General features: G+C 40.2%; 1 protein-coding gene across 1 annotated transcript in view; it reads right to left on the reverse strand.

Moving 5' to 3' along the window:
- Positions 1-14639, reverse strand: part of LOC103032235 (WD repeat-containing protein 70) — a 72312-nt gene continuing 57673 nt past the window's right edge. The window contains exons 15-18 of the mRNA XM_007244798.4: positions 14339-14418; positions 10454-10570; positions 8351-8513; positions 1-488 (exon numbers count right to left, since the gene is read on the reverse strand). Of these exons, the coding sequence (XP_007244860.3) occupies positions 401-488; positions 8351-8513; positions 10454-10570; positions 14339-14418 (448 nt within the window). The 3' untranslated portion in view covers positions 1-400. The remainder of the gene's footprint in view (positions 489-8350; positions 8514-10453; positions 10571-14338; positions 14419-14639) is intronic.

Below are 14639 nucleotides of genomic sequence, written 5' to 3' on the forward strand. Positions count from 1 at the left end.
TGACCACACACGCGGTACTCGTTTATTTTTAAGCATGACGACAAAATTATAATGGAAAGTAAAAAAAAAAAAAAGGAAAAAAAAAGAAAAGAAAAACGATATCAAAGCCAAACTACTAAAAAAACTACCCAAACCACAGTCTGTACAATCTGGACCTCTGCCCATTATGGAAATCAATTACAAATGGGCTCTGCGCAGCGCTGAGGCAGATTCCTCTCTCTCTCTCTCTCTCTCTCTCAACACTCTGACTCACACACTCGCATACAGACACTAAAACTAGATGAAAAGTTCAACAGTTAAAACACATTGTTGGGAGATTATAAACTCCACCAGATCCGATGTTCACATGAACTCCTGTCCACATGAACTTTCCACACCCAAACTCAGTCCTGCCTCTTCTTCAGATCTTGCGTTTCTTCCACTCCGGCTCCTTGTCAGCCTCCTCATCCTCAGACTCCTCGTCTGCGAACACCGGTTCCGGCTGGGTTCTGTGCAGAAAGAGGAAAGAAGAGGAGAGAAGAGGAGAGAAGGAGATAAGCTCAGTAAATCTGTGTGCTGCTGCCACTCTCAGTTATTACATAAACCATCCTTAGATACCTATTAATCATCAAAGCTCCTTCTACTCATATAAACAACCCAAAAACACACACACAAACCCTAGAGCCACCAAACCCTAAATTATATTTTTTCCTAATAGCAGAAATGTGATTGTGTTTTTTTAACTAATGAAATATACCAGTCCTGACATTTCCTAACCTTGAAACACACTGCTCTGCTGCAGCTCAGCCAATCAGCTCTCTCTCCTGCCCCGCCTCTAAACCCATACATCACCCAGTGCCCCTCTCAAACTACTCGTCCCATTTTTAAGCCTTTTTCAAATTTGAACTAAGAGGGCAGTCAGCAAAAATCAGGGGGTTTAGAGCCTCTTTAACAGCTTTTGCTCTTCTCCTCATCAACCATGGTGCTGCTAATAGTGCTGATAAAAGAGCTACTGCGAACATGGAGTTATCAGAACAGCATCACTGTTCTGCCAAGGAAAGGAAAGGAGAGCACAACAGAATTCTCACTAAACTGACAGGAATTTATTCAATCTGAAAGGAGCAAATACACATTCTTGCAAAAAACTTACGGGCTGCAGCTTTAAGCTTTAAAAGGCGACTTTACTACTTTTCCCTATTTGAACAATCAAATTGAACATTTGTAAGCATGAACATATACCTGAACATTCACAAAGCTTAGTAAAATAGTAGTTTTTACAACGCAGGGTACAGTTACAAGTTTAAAAAGGTAACATCTTTTACAGTGCTTTCAGCTTGTTGTAAAAAAAAAAAAAAGATTCAAGGCTATGAATGCTGTACAGCAGGCACCTTGATGAATAAAGGCGATCGCTCTATCTGAAGTTCGGTGGGAAACTACTGGGAGCTGCCGTTACTCTTCTACTAAAGAAAGACCTGCCAGAGCTTCTGGGACAGCCTGAATAAGGCCCTCAGACAGGAGATTAAGACGAGAGAAGGAGTGGTAGAAAGAGAGACAGAGAGAAAGGGAAAGCAGGGGGATTGAGAGAGAGAGAGAGAGAGAGAGAGAGAGAGAGATAGGGTGGCAGAGGGATTAAACCATTTCCCTACTTTCATCACTCTATTCAGCACAGTGATTAAAATGCAACATCTGGTCCTGGGCGAGTCACAGTGGGGATGCAATTTGACCAGAGGGAGAGAGAAAGAGAGAAAGAGAGAAAGAGAGAGAGAAAGAGAGAAAGAGAGAGAGAGGAGTGCATATTCAAGGAGATTCAGACTAGTGTTTCGAGGATTCTTGTTATCTACCTCGTTTGGTCTTAACGTTTAGACTTTGGACTCATTTTGGTCCAAAACAAAACACCAGGTGTCAAAAGTTACCGTGAACCACAATCTGAACCAATACACCCAAATTTGTGCAGACCAAAATAGCCCAGATCAACTGAACCACATATTTTTATTGATGTTCCAGACTTTCTCACCAATTACAGGAAGCTGAGTCAGACTACATTCATTCATTAAATAATAATAGAAGAAAAAGAAACGATCTTGTCTTCACTTTGCTTTCAGGGAGAATTCAAAGCACAAAGCAATTAATGTCAAACAAAATCAATATCAAACAAAATCAATGTCAAACAAAATCATCGTCAAACATAAGGGGGACTCCACTCTCGTAGGTGACGACGTCAGGAATTAACAAAGTCCTTTAGTGCTCTAAGGGCGTTTTCACACCTGTAGTTGGATTCTATAATCCGGATTAGTTGATGAATTAGATTATTTGGAGAGTTTCTCCCTCTGCTTGGTTTGGTTTCACACAAGCAAACCCAAACACACCAAAATAAAGTTTGAAGCTGTTTTAACACAGAACACTGGAAACGTGCCGCTGCGCTTTCAAACAGTGTTTTCAATGGGACGTGCAGCTCAGATGTACATGCAGTAAGTGGAGTCGTGCAGTTGCGAGCAGTGAACACCGCACAGACAGCACGTGTAAACAGCGTGGAACAGCAGAGACAGCGTTTGTTCATAGCTGTGGTAATTAGTGTTATCTAGCTAAAATATCAGATTAAACTGGGCCTTATCAGAAGTTTAGCTCAAATAAAAGGAGTATATTTGTTAGCTGGGTCGGATCAAGACCGGATCATGTTCTCACCACAAAATTGGACCGGATCAAGATTAACTTTACTAGCTGGTCTCAAGGTTTTGATCTGCATTCGAGTGTCATTACTGTTTTACACCTGCTCAATCGAACCACATTAAGGGAGTCCATTATAACCAAACCAAATAGTGCTGGTGTGAAAAAGCGCTTAGTCACTAAACTACAGTGTGAAACCAAATGTAACCACACCAAATGAACAAGACTAGTGTAAAATAGCACTAAGAAAACCCTTTTTTAGCGTTTAAACACTCAATCTGCAACCAGCACATCATGTTCCTCTATAACTGAACTATACAGAACCTTGGCAAAGGTGAGGGACGTGGTAAAGGGCAGCGCTGACCTCACCACCTGCTCTGCGTACTTTAAAGAGATTACGACCCTGCGAGCTTCGTGGAAGCGCTCAATTAACCGCAGCCTAATGCTACTGCGCGGTCCGGCCAGGTCCAGCTGCCATATGCCACACGCCGCACGGACCCGGGGACGCGGTATTGTCTGATGAGATCACCCGAGACCGCCGCTGCGGCTGTAACTACTGAGGAAGCGACACTGAGGCACATTAGTGATTAGTAGCACAGACACTGTGTGCAGAAGCCGCCGTGACACTAGAGAAGTTATGTGGTTGACATGCAATCACTATGCAGGCTCTCAAGTGTCCGCTGCGTCTCGCGGTGGTGTGTACGAGCGTACGCCCGCCCGCGTCTCACCGGTCTGCTCCCCGACACCTGAGCAAGGCAATTAAAGCAGCACCACAAAAGAAGAAACAGGATCATTGGGACACTCAAGCTTTCTGTGCCAAAGTGCTACAATAGCTCTTGTTAGTGTCAACAGTGTCATTAGCTGTAGTAATTGAGGGACGTGAGCACGGGGTCCGCGTTCCTCTAAAAGGCTGCACTCCGTTGTAATGATGCAGATAAGGTTACAGGCAGAAGCTCGAGACGTCAGAGTCACCCAACAGTAGCCCATATTTCAAACGCTCGTCTGTTTGGGTACAACAGACTATGTAAACGTCTGTCGCAGCATTAAATGATAGTACACTTAGGTAATCCAGCGGATTATGCAAACATGCAGCACTTAAATGCATTAAATCCATTTTCATTCGTCAAAATGTACAGATTGAGAGGTTTGAGACGTTGAGAGTCATTATGTCCTTAATCATGGAAAAAGTGGACACTTGCAAAATGCATTAAAATGGAGCAAAGTTACCTTTATGATATTCTCTTCACTTCTGTTTAATTCTATTACTGAAATCATGAAATCACAGACTTAACACCAGCTTTCAATTCAATTTGATTTGAGATTCTGAGAGAATTCATCAGAACACAAATCAAAAACCAATTTTAATCCTATATATATATATATAAGTATAAAAATTGTGAAATCTACACATTTGTTGACAGGTTCTGCATAATATCTGTAGTCTTCAGTACAACAAAAGCAACAACATTGCTGTTTTAAAAGTAGTTGCAAGTGTTTCAAAAGAATAGCCTGGCACTTTAAGCCATTGAACACTAGGACTTTTACCAATAGTCTTTTTCTTTGGACAAAATATATACCAACTAAAAGAGAAATAATTGTGCTAAAAGATATAGATAATAGTCATTTTAGGACTATTTTACGGCAGTGATATAACAATAATAATAATACAAAAGCATAACTATGCCGTTACATCCTTTACAAATATTCCTAGCAACTTGAAACAAGCTAGCAATCACCTCACTGCCACATCCCTTAAAAATAAATAAATAAATGTGTTAACTATGAAGAAAAACACTAGGAGAGGGCGCTAGCTCTTTCGCTGTTCAGAAGTCAGTATTATCTGCCTGTAGTCTGTGCCTTTACCGTGTTAAAACAAGCTAGCTACTATCACACTGGCTTAAGGGAACACTCAGGGTTACTCGGAGTAGCGCTGTCAGGCAACATTAGCGGACATTAACTGTGGCTAGCGCTAACGGTTAGCTGCTAATGCTAGTGCTGCTACATCCAGCCTTAGTAAAAAATTAAACGAAAGCGCTTTACTCTCCCAAATAAACAGTTTTTAGAAAATAAATCTATGTAAATTAACATTTAGCGCTCGTTTGACTTTAAAAAAGTTTTTTTATTTATTTTAAGAATTACAGCTTTGTTTACTTAGCTTAGCTTTACAGGTCTTGCCAGGCAGCTGAATTAGTGAATTAGAAAAAAAACACGACGACACCCGTTCCTTGCTAGTGTAGCATAATGCGCCTTATATTCCGATGTGCCCTATGTATGAAAATAGACCAGAAAATAGATGTTTACTGATAGTGCGCCTAATAATGCAGTGCGCCTAATAGTGCAAAAAAATACGGTAAATCACTACAAGATGAAAACAGTTCACAGATTTTGGCACCACATTAGTCATAATATGAATTTATATGAAATATCCATGTAAAGGTTTATCCAACTGGACCTTTAGACAGTTAGTCAAATACCTCAGTTTGTATTTATAGAATTGTTAATATAACCAAGTGTATTCCCACATCCGATCTCTTCAATACAACTCAGAATTATTTTAACAAGCAAAAAATAACCAAAGGAATTTTATACACAGCAATTAAAGCTCCTCCAGCCTTAGTCCTTCTAACCACTACATACTCTCTGCTCCAAATTAATCCAATCTGGACAATTCCACAGGGAAAAGGATCTCCCTCAGGAAAAAAACACCAGAGAATTCATCAACAGCACAGAACTGCTAAACCTGCCCACTAATACTGATCCAATACAGAGTCCAGCCCAGCCCTGCTATCAGCTACCAGACCCCCAACGTCAGAGCGGACCCCCCTCTGACCAGGCTGGTGGGCCAACAGACCACCTCTGAAAGCAGCTTCATTCCTTCATCCCAGAGCAGGTAAACATCCTGTAAAGGAATGAGAGAAGAGAGAGAGAAATGGGGAGAGGGGGAGAGATGGAGCGATAGCAGTCTGACAGCTTCTTATCAGACAACACTCCAACAGAAAGCATTTCTCTGCTTCCTCAGGGATTTAAACCCCGCCCGAGTCACTGTGATGGATACGCCAAAGATGTCAATACAATAACCAGGGCAGGTGCCTTCCCTTACAGCCTGCTGTCTCACTTTCCTTTATAGGAGATTATCAACATGATAAAAAACAGAGCTTTTATAGACTTTAAAGGTAAAAAAAAAAAAAAAAAAAAAAGTTTTGCAAAAGCTGTGACTCAGCACTTTTTTAAGTACAGTTAAATGATTAAGCGAAACTAGCCAAGCACTAGTGCTGGATGGTAAGAACAAAAATTGTAAAAATTGAAAAATCTGTATAAAGTATTTTTTTAAATCTATTCCTAATTTTATTCAAATTTCTCCCCAATTTAGTAGGCCAATAATCCAAACCGCTCATTACAACTCCTCATTTCATTAGTAGTAATGCTCTCAGCACTAGGAGGGTTACAACTAGCACATGCCTCCACCCAGCTCTGATAATCTGATCAGCTATAAGATGCCTGTTCTAATCAACATCAGACTAGGAGTGATGAGTTAAAGAGATAGTATGGTGAAACGCCAGACTACGTTTTATGTCTTATGAGCCTCAAATAATTTGAGATATCTCTTTATACTTTATATCCTCATACATAAATATGGGCATACAGTGTTATAAACACATAAACAATCAATTAAACCCCATTTATGCGTGCTTTCTCTCAGACTCCGGCTGCTGATGGCTAAGCAGCAGCATGACCGGGATTCGAACCAGCGATCCTCAGATCAAAAGGGCAGCACTTGAGTTCATGGGACCACTCTGAGTGCATCCCTGTATCATGATATTTTATGGTATTTATTTTTATTATTTTTAATTACTGGGACTTCATCTACATTTTTGGCTTGTTCTGTGTCAAAGGCACAGAAAACCTAAAATACTAGAAAAAAAAAATTTAAATACTAGAAGGTTTGCTTGGCTCCACAAAATGACATGAAGGAATCAGTATGCAAAAAGTAAAAAGCAAATTACAACAGTTTTGTTGCAGTTTTACAAAATCTTTAGGTAAACTTTAAAAGGTTTTCAAGAATGCTCTTTTTTATTAACAAATGCCAAATATTTTTTTAAATATATTTTTTTTATTGTCTGATGCTCTTTTTTTCTTCTATAACCATTGCTATTACACAGCTATTAATGGAAAAAAATATGGTTTAGGGTTCTAATAATTGTTCATGTTAGTGAAGCTCTCTCATGGTCTTTGTAAGGTTATGGAAATATTTAGGAACATATTTTGATTTTTTTTCTTACAATAAATATTTAAGAAAAAAAGAAAATTCTTGAGATTTAGCTAAAATTTAATTTCTTAATAATTTTAAGCACTTTTAGGTCGCCCCCTGCTCAAACTAAAGCATCACAGATTTTGCACCTTGCATTTTTTTCTACTACTTGTCACAAGTGTGAAATAATCTCCCAATACATAACACATAACTTTACATACTTCTCCAATATGTGCTGTCTAATGGTGATACTGATACCAGAATTACATATTAGCTTCAGCAAAGATAGCAACAATGTGGTATTGATAGATTGTGTTTATTGGTGCACCAGGTCAATTAAACCAATGTCTGCATTAAAGGCTGTTAAGAATCCTAGCAGAAATTAGGGTTGTAGGAAGTATTATGGTGAAGGGTGCTGCTTATTTGAATAATGCTGTTTTTCCATTTCCTCTTGATGACCTTTGTCTCTTCAGCCTCTCAATCTGCAACATGAGCCGCAGCAGCCAGAGCTCCAAACGTACACAGCCTTTAAACATTCATGTGTCTGTCAGCCAAGGTGTGACACCAGGGGTGTGATACGCAGGTGCAACCTGAACTGAGTCACGAACACACACACACACACACTAACACTAACACACACACTCTCTTTCACACATACTATACAGAAATACACAAAGGCCCCTCAGCACACTCTGGTTACAGCAGTGCAGTGAGTGGTACTGGTGTCTGCTCTTGGCTGTGTGTCTGTGTGAGGGGTTCCACGCTGCCCTTATGTCTGCCAGGTGTCTGTGGGCTTTTCCATCCCATATTTTCCTTAAACTCTGTGTAATCACAGACCTGTCCTTTACTCTTCCATCCCTCAATCAGTCTGCCCTTTCCCCCTTTTCATCTTGATAGTGATGAGAATAGGGCTGCAACTAATGATTATTTTGGTAGTCGACTAATCTGATGATTATTTTTTCAATTAGTCGATTAGTCATCGATTATTTCTGCCATGTCCTCCATCTCTAAAAACATTAGAAACAGCTGAACATGAGATTTGATCAGCCGTGGTTTTATGTTTTCTGGATACAATCCGGGTTAGCACCCGAACATCCCTTTCAGACAGCTTCCTCTTACAGTGTCCACAGTTAATCCTGTTGGATGTGGTTGGTCCTTCTTGGTGGTATGCTGACGTTACCCTGGATACCGTGGCTCTTGATGCATCACAAAGACTTGCTGTCTTGGTCACAGATGCTCCAGCAAGATGTGCACCAACAATTTGTCCTCTTTTGAACTCTGGTATGTCACCCATAATGTTGTGTGCATTGCAATATTTAGAGCAGAACTGTGCTCTCACCCTGCTAATTGAACCTTCACACTCTGCTCTTACTGGTGCAATGTGCAATTAATGAAGATCGGCCACCAGGCTGCTCCAATTTAGCTAGCAAAGATAAGAATAGACCGCGGGCTGCTTACTGCGTATAGGCCGGGGCAACCCAGTACGGGTTCTCCGCCGCGTCTCTGGCGTGCCGCAGGATGGCCTCCCGGGGGTTGCTGTCATCAGTCTTGTCCAGTGCGATGTTCTTCACGATGTAGGACGACAGGGTCCCGCCGTGGGCAGCCACACGACCTCCCCTTCCTGCCCCGAAACAGGAGAACGGAAAAGAAAGAAAAGAAACATAAGGATCAAAACAGTCTTAAATTAATTCCATCTCAAAAACGAGAAGAAAAAAGCCCCCGTCTTTAAGTTTTAAGTCAGATGGGTCAGTAAAACCTGGGCCGCCCTCCCTCACACATATACACGCCTAAACGTTAAGGAAAACATCCTCCTCCGCACGGAGAAAGTGTATTTATGTTAAGATTAAACATGGCATACACCAAAACCTGCAGCACTCTGCTAAAGCGCCGAGCTGCTGTTCTGTGATCGAGGTGCTGAGCCAGTTAAAGAGAGAAAGAGAGAAGGTTTTCATGTCTTATGAGGCTCAACTAATTAAAGATAGCTCTTTATACTATATTTATACATAAACATGGTCATACAGGTCATGTGACAGACCTTTTAAAATATGTGTAAAGTTTCTTACAGCAATCTGTCCTTGCCAAAGTGACATATACTGGACATCCTGAGAGCATCACAAGATAATACATGATGTACAGAACGTAGGACTGCTGGGTTAGTGCAGGAGATAAAATTAACCGTTTTAAAATGTGGATTTATTTTACATTTACAGTCTGTATAAATTACTACAACAATTAAAATGCTTTACTTAAATGTTTTATTATAAATAACTAGTTCTGACACAATTTAAAAGCACAACCATTTAAAACAAGTTATGACAGTGCTGTGTAATTTATGTTGCATTAGGATTTTACCGATTTTTTTTTTTTTTACAGTCATGTGCTCTCTTAATCACAAAAAGAAAAAACATGAATGAGCTGCTCAATTAATTGAACTGGTTCATTACTAGTCAAAAACAAAACAAAAAAAGGCCAAAAGCTGAATTAAATTAAATTTGTCACTTTTTACTAAATAAATTAAATTTAAATTAAAAGCAAATACAAAACTACAATTTTTAAATATCAGATCTTTTTTCAACACTTAACATTTTAATTGCACCTCAACAGTGCAATTCTAATCATGAATTTATTTCAGCAGTGCTACTCTAATCATAATTTTATCTCAGTAGTGCTAATCATCAGTGAAAAATAGCCAGTCTCTTGGTAAAAAAAACAAATGCTAAGATTAAGTTAACTCAGCTAACCTCACTACATTAGTCCTATACAGCTCATATCTTTCAGCTGGAAAACTGCCAGTTTATTAAGAAGTAGGAGCATGAAAAGTGATAACAATTTTTTACTTCATTTAAATTGTGCCATTAGAGGCTGGTGGAAGTGGGAGATTAGAGTGTGGGCCTGCAGCCACTGTAAAAAATCCTAACATTAGAGGATACAATGCAATAGGACATTTCAGGTCATAAGTGTTTGGTATAAATGATTCTGTCTTTTCACTTATTTGGCTGAACATTAAAAGTGCTTTTTTGTTGCCAAGTATTCAGTGAATCCATAGAAAATGCCCCTATACCAAACTATACCTTCCACAATTTGAGTCTATTATTATGCTTGAATTAAGGTGGGAAATGTCACAAATGCAATGTTGATGAAACTCTCTCTTTAAGAAAAGGATGGGAGAACATGCACTGTGACTGGAACATGGAAAAGTTCGGCTGGGAGGGGCGTCTCATGCTTGAGTCTCGTTTTTTGTGGTTCTGTTCTGAAGGCTGACTCAAACACAGTAGTAGAAGAGCCAAACCAGTCTCCGCCTGGTCCGCTGCCAAGTCTTTAATGTAATCTTACAGCCTGTTTACTCAAACCCACAGTCTCGATCCCACAGAGTCCAGCCACAGCAGCTAAGCGTCTGAGGAAACTGCAGCCAGGAGGGGCTGGGGAGGGGTCGGGCAGACGGCCGGGGCCCGACGAGCCAGACGCTCACGTACGAGCTCTATTAGGGTTGTGCTGTGTGCTGATAGGGCAATATCCCACAGGTTAAGAGTGTAGGGGAAAGGGTGGAGGGTTTTACATCACCTGGTCCAGAAACTGGTGGCTCAGGCTTGTGGGACTTCATGGGGTCGAGTCGGTCCTTCTCCAGCTGCTTCCTGGTGCTGCGCTGTCTGGCCTCTCGGAACATGGGCAGAGCGTGGGCTACAAAGAGACACACACATATATATATATTCACACATATATACATACATACATACAAACAGGAAAGAAAAAAAAATCTTTCAATAGAAGGCATGTTAAAAAAAAAAATGTATATATGTACATTTTACATTGTTTTAATCGATACATCCAACATCCAGAATTTTTACACACAAAAAAATTTCCCAACTAACCCACTTCTGCGTTTTAAAAGCCATGAACCTGTCAAACTTGGTGGAGGGTGCACCAACAATTGTACAGACACAGCATAACTAAAGTGACAGCTTTCTCTTCTATAGTAGCACTTGACTGATTGGGATGAGACCAATTCCATTTTGATAAAGTGTGTGAATCTAAAATCACATTAATCCTGAGAATTGGGGTGGCGTCTTCAATCTTCTGAAGTTCAGTCATGTGACTTCTTTGCTACATTCCCTCCACTGGCTTCCTGTTGCTGCTCGCATCAAATACAAAACCCTCACTCAGACCAACTCCTTCTACAACTTCCTACTTGATGGCAATGGCGGTCAAAGTCATATCGGCACCAAGAGACAAATTGTCATTCTTAGGGCTTTCAGTATGGCTCGGCTCGGCTCGGCTCAACCCATCACTCTGGTATCCCCCAGAATAGCTGGAAAAGGTAGCTGGGGAGAGGGAGGTCTGGGCCTCTTTGCTTAGGCTGCTCCACCTGCATCCCGGACCCTGGATAATTGATGGATGAATGGATGGTAGACGAACGGACTGATGGATCTGAATAAGGGCATCTGCTAAATACCTTAAATGTAAATGTAAATATAAGTAATTTGCATGACTGCATCCTCTCCTCAAACTGAGCTCTGTATACAGTGCTATGCACAAGTCTGCATTACAGATTGACGAGCATGATCTATCTCCAGGGCCTCTTCTAACTGAGGAGGACGTAAAGTGAGTACTACACCCTCCAGCCCCATCATAGCAACCGCTGAGGGTCGTAAAGCTCGCTGTGTTTTTATTTACCTTTGATTAAGGTCTCCTGATTTCACAGTTTGTCAAACACAACCAAAACACATGACTGCAGGAGCTCGTATGTGAGTGAGTGAGTGAGTGTGTGAGTGTGTTTGTATGTGCATGTGTGTGAGTGTGTGTGTGTATATGCATGTGTGTGTGTGCATGGGTTGCGCTCCGGGGTCACAGACAGAAACTAGGAAAGATGAAGCGATTTTCCATTCAGGGGCCGTGTTGTCACTGCGCAGTGTTAATTCTTCTCCTGCATGCTACATTAAGCAAAAAGGTTACTGGTGACACATTCAATCGTTCTTCCTTTTTTCCCCTCTCCCCGTCCTTCTCTCCCTCAATGGGCCTTCATTCCGCTTCCCCCCTTGAATTTTCCATGGCTATCTGGAGATGCGTCACTCAAGCCCGGGCCTATCAGCTTACGGCGCGCGGGTTAAATTGTGTGGTAAATAGAAATGGTAGTGCTACTTACTACGAGCACTGGAGATTGTCTTAATGGGGGGATACGGTGGGATAAGAGGCTTCGATTGCTGTGCGAAACTGAAAGGAGGTGCAGTGTGTACACAGAGAGGGGGGGGTGATAGTGCTGTGGTGGGGGTGAAAGTGTGAGTGTGTGTATGGGGCACGCTCTGGCGTGACTGTGGCCCGCATGGCAGGCGCGTGGCTTCTGGAGTGGCGGCCGCTAATGGCATCATGCCCCGCGGGTGAGGGACCGCGTGGGACAGCAATCCGATGGAAAGCACTCACACACATAGACAGACAGACAGACAGACAGACAGACAGACAGTTACACACACACACACACACACACACACACACACAGGCAGACAGACACAGTCCTCACTGCAGCACTAATGGGTCTGTAAAAGAAGCAAATAGAGGATAACGCCTCTGAGGGCAGAGGGCAGCACTACTGCCCACCCAGCCTCCTCTAGCATTACTTATGATGGATACGGTGCATGTGAGGGAGCCAGGGCAATGAGTGCATGCTTATGTGTGTGTGTGTGTGTGTGTGTGTGTGTACATACATGTGTATAACCTGCACTAATTGCATAGCCAGAGGAGGACAGCCACCACACTGCTCGAGTTATCTCTCACAATGCACACACACACACACACACAAACATGAAGTCATGCAAAAAAAAATGTTTTGCAGTTTTACTCTTTTTAATATAATAAAAAATATGGCAGTTACTCTTTATTTTGTCTGAGAATATCACAATGAATGAACCAATAGAAATGCACTATATTAAAAAATAAAATATATAAATAAACTGATATATCCCTGTGATACATAATAAATCAGAATAATACTGCTCACCCAACATCCTTTGGCATTACTGTGTTCATAAAACCGTCGCCAACACTTTTCTCATGGAGGTCTAGTATTATTTATAGTTAGCAGTTATCAGCAGTCATTTCCTTGGCTGGGAGCATCCAGGAGAAATCTTGTTTTATAAAATGTGTTAAGGTGTCTAAAAAAAACCTCTGCACAGATTTAATTATACATTCATCATAAAATTCAGACAAAATAATAATAAAAAAACAAAACAAAACTGTCAGGCTGAAATTTACCAAAAAGTGAAAAATACAGATAGGAAAAGATGTGTGTATTAATGTGATTTGTAGGGCTATTTGAAAGCCATTACTGCAACACTAAAACTTTGTAACAGAATATTGGTCATTTTATATTTCTATATAATATTGTATATTATTATAATAATCCAGCTCATGAAAAAGAAATATATCTTTTAGATATATACTTGAAAGTGTATAAAAATGGTTAAAACACGTATGTGTTCTTAACGAACTGCCATTGTTTGAAATACATTTTCACATATAAATAAATGTATCAACCAAGAGAAATGCTTCAAAATGATCTAAAATAAATGTTTTATACTGCCTTACATTTTTCTTCAGTAAAGTTGGTATTCTGGAGATTTTAATTTTAAATTTAGTTTATTTTCTGAAAATTATTTCAGAATATATATATATATATATATATATATATATATATATATATATATATATATATATATATATATATATATATATAAATACCGGTCAAAAGTTTAAGAACACCTCTTATTATTTGGTAGTCCAGTAGCAGTGCTGTATATTCTTTTATTTTCTCATCTTAGCAATTAATTTATTACTGCAGTTCTTCACCTGTCAGACCTCTAATTCTTCTCTTCACTGGTGAAACTGAGTCTAATCATGTTATTCTGAGCTAAAGGCTAAAGCTGTTGCCATGTGGATCAGCCAGACGTCTTCCTGTAGCAGTTTAGTCCAGTTTTCAAGACTTATTTGAAGGTGTGGAAAACAGTGAGTCTGTAATTTCTCTAAATAGAAGACTTCTACTTTTAACAGTTACAGAGTTACTCTGTGCTTCTGTGTCTATGTTCAAGTTATGATGATGGAAGTGTGTAAATGCTGTATATTTGATATTTAAAGAAAATCCAAAATTGTATTTTTTCAGTACTAAAATAACTTTGTTTTAAATTAATTTGTTTTCTGTAGAGGCCCTGGTACTTTACTGCAAAATTTTGTACACTGGATTTTGTACAGTTTCCAGTTATTGAATAGACCCGAAAAGCTTAAATGGCGAAAAATAAACTTTTGACCAGTAGTGTATGTGTTACTGCATTGTGTGTGTTTATGTGTGATTTGGATGTGTGATTTTTTGAGAGATAGTCCAGGCTGTCTGGCTGTCCTCTCCTGGGTGTGACGTGTGCGGTAAACGTGAGATGTCCAGGTCTGAACTGTAGCAGGACTCACGTGTGATGATGTAGTCTTGGGTCAGTGTCTCGGCCTGCTTCTCTTTTCTCTTGTTCTTCACCACACACAGCTTCGCTCCCCTGCATAACACACACACACACTGTTCATCACAAAATAATATTATTCTGCTTTTCCAAACATTTTCAACAACCATGCAACAAAATTCATTCCTGCACAGAGAGAGAGAGAGAGATAGAGACACTAATGTCCCTGTCCTTAATTATTTTCAGTAATGGACTCAAACTGGAGAGTTTTATCTGACATCTGACTATCTCTGCACTGTAGCTGCCAGACAGTCAGA

The sequence above is a fragment of the Astyanax mexicanus genome, chromosome 20 (assembly GCF_023375975.1).
Source record: "Astyanax mexicanus isolate ESR-SI-001 chromosome 20, AstMex3_surface, whole genome shotgun sequence".
NCBI lineage: Eukaryota > Metazoa > Chordata > Actinopteri > Characiformes > Acestrorhamphidae > Astyanax > Astyanax mexicanus.